The 7,183-nt window shown below is 41.8% G+C and overlaps 1 protein-coding gene across 1 annotated transcript in view; it reads left to right on the top strand.

Annotated features, from left to right (window-relative positions):
- The window catches only part of RARS2 (arginyl-tRNA synthetase 2, mitochondrial), a 172,933-nt gene that overhangs the window by 19,373 nt on the left and 146,377 nt on the right, over window positions 1-7,183 (top strand). Inside the window, exon 3 of the mRNA XM_006902031.1 lies at window positions 481-583. Within this exon, the coding sequence (XP_006902093.1) occupies window positions 481-583 (103 nt within the window). The remainder of the gene's footprint in view (window positions 1-480; window positions 584-7,183) is intronic.

The following is a 7,183-nucleotide window of genomic DNA, read 5'->3' as shown; positions in this document are numbered from 1 at the left end:
CTTCGTCTGATATACTTTGGACATGTTGCCAGGAGGGACGGGTCCTTGGAGAGGGACATCATGCTTGGGAGGGTGGAGGGACAACGCAGGAGGGGAAGACCCTCTATGAAATGGATTGATTCTGTTACTGGGGTCATCAGGATGGGTGTGTCAGAGGCAGTGCTGTTGGCGCAGGATATAGCAGGGTTTAGGGCTGTTGTGCATAGGGTTGCTATGAGTCGCAAACGACTTGACAGCACATAACAACAACCAGGAAAAGGCTAGTTAATTTCAACTGCCAAATGTAGCCTTTTAATTAGCAGTGTTGGGTGCTATAGACTATACCACCAGAGTTACAATATAATTTTTAATTTCTTTGCCTTTTATTTTAAAAGCACCTTTTGATAAAATTGTACTGAAGCAGAGAGAACTCATGATGATTAACATTTGATACACTAATATCTTGAAGTAATAACATCTTTTTTCTCTTTCTGTCTTTAGAGGAGTAGCTGATTTTCAGCTTTCTTTGGAGTCTTTATTGGAAAATAATAATGACCACTTGAGGCCAGATATTCATGATCAAGCCACGAGACTAGCAGCAAAGGTATCTTATTACTATTAAGGTTTTTTGATATTAAAATAAACTTATTCTTATAAAGAAATAAATAATCTACATGCTATCTAAACTGTAATTATGAATTTAATAGTGTCTCTTTGTTTAAAGTAATTTGTAAAAATATAACAAATAGCTCTGTTTTAGCTTGAAACCAAGTTTCTCCATGGAGACAGGACTTTGGAAACTCTGTCTCAACATATTTTGGGCATGTGGCTAGAAGGTACCAGTCCTTGGAGAAGGGTGTGGAGGGACAGCACAGGAGGGGATGATTCCAGATGAGATGAATTGACACAGACTGGGGCAATGGTGGTTAGTGTATCAGAGTCAGTGAGACAGGCTCAGGATAGTACAGGCTTCACAGCTGTTATACATAAGGTCGCTATGGGTCGCAACTGACTTGACAGTACATATTGGCCACAATTTAGATTTCATTTTAGCACTAGGTTACATTTTTTTAAAAGTGTGATTCTATAACAGAGATATCATCTCACCCCAGCAACAATAGCAAAGTTCAACAGAGCAACAAACAATAAATTCTGGCAAGATTGTGGTGAGTTTGGAACCCTTATTTACTTCTGGTGGGAATGTAAAATAGTATAACCACTATGGAAGGTTGCCTAGCACTTTCTTTAGAAGTTAGAAATAGAAGTAGCATTTAACCCAGCAGCTCCACTACTGGGAATATACCCTAAAGAAACCAGAGGTACAACTCAAATATATTTATGTGCACCCATATTTAAGCTGTGTTACTCATAATAGTATAGAGATGGAAGCAACCCAAGTGCCCATCAACAAACGAATGGATAGAGAACTATGGTTTAGTCACATCATGATATACTGTGTAGCACTGAAAAATGATGAATTCGTAAAACATTACACAACATGGATGACCCTGGAGGACATTATGATAAGTGGAATGTTTCAGTCTCAAAAAGGAAAAATACTGCATTGTTATGAAGCAGGACTGACGTGGGGTTGGGAGGAGAATAAGAAACGAATAGATAAAGAACACTGCATTGGAATAGATGAAGGAAAGAACTGTTTAAAAGGAATATATGGTTAGGCATTATATATAAGACAGTGGGTCAGAATAAGAAGTACATTGCAAAGAAGACTGGAGAAGGGAGGGGAAAGAGGGGAGGTAGGAAATCAATGAATATTTTTTTAAAAAAAGAAAGTGAACTGAGGAAGGGAAGAAAATGTGTAACAATGAATAAATGAAAATCCAACTTTCCTGTATACTTGTTAACATTACAAATAAAAACTTTTCAAAAATGTGGTTTTAAGAAGATGAACATTAAAATAGAAGAAATAATTATATAAGTAGAATCATCATTGAAAAGCAGAAGTGGTTAGATTATTTAACACATTTTAATTTATCGGATGGGCTTGACAGATAAAAGAATTGACAAGATTTTATAAAATGATGGCATTAAATTGTTAATGTTACAAAAAAAAATGCAAATATTTGGTAAGATTATTGATTAAACTTATTACGTGTAATGTCTGAACACTCTAAGGAATTGGAACGGTGAATATCATTATTTTAGAACAAGATTGAAGTGCTCTGTGGCTGCCATGTAAAGAACTGATTATCCCCAAACAACTCCCACCCAGGACTTTGCTGATATTGAAGGACCTTGGCAAGCCTGATGATACCTGGGTCATGAGAGTTCAGTACTAGCTCTGTTTTGGGGATACTTTCCTTCAGCTAATAATCTGCAATGCTCACTAGGCCTGCACACCCGCAGTTACATCCACTTGTTCACTGAGAAAAGAGTATTAAAATTTCTAGTATTCTTCTGTAACACATCTGAAGTGTCACTGCAAGAGGCTGTGTGAAGACCTGGTTTTCCACAGAGAATCATTCCATCCAGAAGGATGCTGCTGACATGAAAGAACTTGACAAACCTGATGATGCCTTTGACTCTGAGACAGGCCCTGGTCCAGGTGCCACCACTGGCAAAGGCAAAGGACCCCCTACTTCCTGAACTAGATCATTTTCCTAAAGTAGAACTCTCCAGCCCTCAAGCTGCCTGGCAACTTTTCAGATGCTTTCAGTACCAGGTGCTATTTGGCCCCACGAGACCTTGAGGCAACTTGGGGGGAAAAAGTTTCAAGCGGCTGCAGCCAGAGGTTCACAGAAAAGAGCGGATCTTGGAGCTCCTCACGTTGGAGCAATTCCTGACCATCTTGCCTGGGGAGATCCAGATGTGGGTATACACACAGCATCCTAGCAGTGAAGAGGAGGCTGTGAGTCTAGTGAAGAGCCTGGAGGCTGTGACAGTGAATCAGTAGCCAGGTTCTGGGACAGTAAGGATTGCCTGAGAAGATAGAAACTGTAAGCTGTCAAATGAGAGAAGCAGAGGCCTTTCTTTAAGTCATGCCTCAGGAGGTGGGACTTCAAAATTCAACCTTAGGGCCTGAGGAGCAACTGAGCCACACAATCAGAGAAGAATCTGACACTGAGCCAGAATTTTTGATGACTGCTCTCCAGCTTTTTGCCCAACTTGTGGAAAGGCTGATTGGTAACCAGGACTCTGAAGGTTCACTTTTCCATGCAGCATCATCTCAGGAGCAGTGGAAACACCTGGATTCTACTTAGAAGGAACACTACTGGAACCTCCTGCTGGAGACTATGGCCTCAGGTTGTGAAACTGGAAGGAGGTGGAAGGACTAGGAATTCTTAGGTGATATTTTCATTCTCGTGCCAGAAACCTTAAAAATTGGCTTTTCTAGCCATTATGTTATCTGCCACTGGGGGAACATTTGCCTGTTACGTCAGCTGTGGACGCAGGCTCAAAAATCATGAGTCTACAGTCTGCAACTATGAGATCAGGAAGAGAGTGCTTTCCAGACTAAGCAAAGGTGGGAAGGGGTGGAAGGTGGAGAGAGAGGATAAAGAGTCTGGGCAAGGTATAACCTGAGCATCCTTGAAATGGAGCACAGTTAAAGGTTTTGTTTCAGGATGACTGAAGGAAAACTGACTTACAACTGTTCATAGATAAAGTTTAGTAGATGATTGACGAAACCAGAGGTGTGTTTGTGCTGTGGGACTGAACCAGATCTTTGACTTGTTCACTGAGAATCTGTCCTGAACTAACTGAGGAATTGTGTCCTGATGATACTCTGGCTTGGGACTGCTGGACTGAACCTGGATTTGCTTTGTGTAATATTTTTTCCTCTTCCACTCCCCAACCTATTTCCCTATCAAAAACCCGAGAACTGTCGAAGAAGGGGGTGAAAAAAAGAAAGAAAAAGACTGATAAAGAGCATTGGAATCAGAATAAAAAATTGACTGCAAAAATCACCCATTATTTTTATCAGTTCAATACCATCTCAGGAACAGGTTTGAGGCCTTGAACGCTAATGAGCAAAGACCAGGTGAACTGTGGGAGAATATCAAGAATATCATCCAGAAAGAATGCAAAAGGTCATTGCAAAGACAGAGAAGTAAGAAAAGACCAAGATGGATGTCAGAAGAGACTGAATATTGCATTAGAGAGCTGAGAAGCCAAGGCAAAGAGAAGAAACCAAACCAAAATATTAAGGAATTGGACAGAAGATTCCAAAGGGCAGTGTGGAAAGACAAAGTAAAGTATTACTATGAAATGTGCAAAGAGCTGGAGTCAGAAAATCAAAGGGGCCAAGCTGGATCATTATTTCTTAGCTCAAGGAACTGAAGAACAAATTCAAACCTTGAGTTGCAATACTTAAGAATGCTTTGGGCAGAATATTAAAAGAACCAGGAACCAGTAAAAGAAAGAGTATAGAGTCTTATACCAAAAGAAATTGATGGGCACAGAAGAATTTCATGTAACAGTATATGAGCAAGAAGAGCCTGTGGTGATGAAGAAAGACATTCAAGCTGCTCTGAAAGAATTGGCAAAAAACAAGGCCCCAGGAATTGATGGAATAACAACGTATTTCGACAAACAGATGCTGCCCTGGATGTGCTCACCAACTTGTTCCAAGAAATCTGGAGGACATCCACCTGGCCTACTGACTAGAAGAGATCTATATTTGTCCCATTCGAAAGAAATGTGACCCGACAGAACATGAAAAGTATTGAAAAATATTGCAATCATATGCAAGCAAGATTCTGCTGAAGATTATCTAAAAACAACTGTAACAGCGCATTAACAGAGAACTGCCAGAAGTGCAGGCTGTGTTTATAAGAGGCCATGGTACTAGAGATAGCTAATGTCAGATGGATCTTGGCTAAAACCAGAGAGTACCAGAGGAATGTCTTATTTGTGCTTCATTGACTAGGCAAAGGCATTTGACTTTGTGGATCACAACAAACTGTGACTGAATCTGAGCAGAATGGGAATCCCAGAACACTTGACTGCTTAAGTGAAATGTGTACTTGAACCAGGAGGCAATTCTCAGAACAGAGCAAGGAAACACTGCATAGTTCAAAATTGGGAGGGGTGTACACCAGGGATGTGTCCTACTCCATACCTTTTTAATTTATATGCTAAACAAATTATCCAGGAGGCTGGCTCTATGAGGAGAAATGTGGCGTTAGGTTTGGACGAAGAGTCATCAACAATCTGCGTTATGTAGATGAGATAACCCTGTTTTCTGAGGGTGAGGAGCAACTGAAGTGCCTGCCCCAGAAGGTCAAGGACTGCAGCCTTCAATGTGGATTGAAGCTTAACATCAAGAAAACAAAGATTCTCACCACTGGGTTGATTGGCAAGCATGATAGATAGTGAAGAGATGAAGATTGTTAACAGCTTTAGTTTGCTTGACTTCATAATCAACACCCTTGATACCAGCAGACAGAAAATAAAAGACAAATTGCATTGGGAAAGTCTGCTGTCAGAGACCTCTCCAAAGTAATGAATAGTAATGATGTCAGTCTGGAGACTAAGGTGCACCTGATACAGGCCATAAATTTTGCAATTACTCGCTATGCATAGAAAAGCTGGACAATGACTAGGGATGATAGAAAGAGAATTGATGACTTTGAGCTATAGTGCTGGAGAAGAGTATGAACATGGACAGCTAGGAAAACAAAACAAGTTCGTCCTAGAGGGGGTGAGACTAGGCTGCTCCTTGGAGGCAAGGATTCTCAAGCTTTGTCTGACATATTGTGGACATGTTACAAGGCGTGACCAGTCCTTGGAGAGGAACATCATGCTTGGTAGTGTGAGAGGGCAGTGCAAGAGAGGAAGACCTTGAATCAGTGACTAGGGTAATAGAGTTGGTGTGTCAGTGACAGTAAGATTGACACAGGGTGGAGCAGGTTTTAGGGCTGTTGTACATAGAGTCACTATGAGTTGCAGGCAACTCGATGGCACATAAAAACAAAAACAACAAGTATACCTTGTAAAAACTTATTTATAATTACAATATTTAAATCTTTTACCACATCTCTTATGAGTTCTCATTAATGAAGACTACCAGCTGGTCAGTAACAGATACCTCTTCAAGATGCACATGTATATCAGATATTTTGAATATCCTAAAAATTGAAGACATGTGCATAGAAGATGGAGTATTTAAATTATATTCATGATAGTGCAAGTGTAGGTCCCACATAATGGCTTGAAAGTTGATGTGTGGTACATTTCATCATAGGCAACATGTAAAATGAAGCATTCATTCTTTCATGTTAGATGGAGAGTTTAAGTGAGGTAGAGAAGAAAGACTCTGAGTAGAGAATTTGATTCTAGTCAGGATACTGAAGAGATTAGCTAAAGATCATGTAGGAATAAGTTCAGAGAACAAGGTAGAGACGAGCCCAACCGGGCGTGAGATGTACAGCTGCAACCTGAGTGAGGTCCCTGTGAATACCCACAGGGGCAGGTAGCCCTGCCGAACATGAGCAGGACATCTACAAACTGAGTGAGTTCTTTGCGTGGGTACCTGCACATCCCTACCCGGGCAGGTAGCCTCACCTGGCAAGAGTGGGACAGTTGCAAACTGAATCAGGTCCTGGTGAGTGCCCATCTGGAAACTCCTCTCACTGGGCACCAGCAGAACATCTATAATCTGAGTGAGGTCCCTGCACATCCACACCCAGGCAGAAAACATACCCCTACTGGGCACAAGTGGGACAGCTGTAAACTGAGTGAGTTCTTCCCACGTGCCTATCTGGACAGCTAACCACACATGGATAGCTAGCCCCATGAGGCATGAGCCATACAGCTGTGGCTGCAGCCTGAGGGAGGTCTCCACTTGTGGTGTCTGAACATATGCCCACCTAGCATACGTTTGTGCTTGTGCCTGCTCCTCCTGTTCCCCCTTACTCCTCACCACCTGGCATACACCGGTGCTTGTGCCTACCCTGTCTCTTTCCCCCAATTCCTTAGCCTCACATCCAGTCAGGTACCTGCCTTTAATTGAGAGCATCTTGGTCAGATTGTTGTTGTTGTTGTTGTTATGTGCCGTCAAGTCACTTACGACTCATAGCGACCCTATGTACAACAGCCCTAAACTCCGCTCTGTCCTGTGCCAATCGCACTGTCTCTGACACTTCCATCCCAATTATCCCAGTCACTGAATCAATCCACCTCATAGAGAGCCTTCCTCTCCTGCGCTGTCCCTCCACGCTCCCAAGCATGATGTCCTTCTCCA

The sequence above is a fragment of the Elephantulus edwardii genome, unplaced genomic scaffold, assembly GCF_000299155.1.
Source record: "Elephantulus edwardii isolate Elephantulus edwardi_28Jun2011 unplaced genomic scaffold, EleEdw1.0 scaffold00360, whole genome shotgun sequence".
NCBI lineage: Eukaryota > Metazoa > Chordata > Mammalia > Macroscelidea > Macroscelididae > Elephantulus > Elephantulus edwardii.
This window is presented reverse-complemented; position numbering and strand designations above follow the sequence as displayed.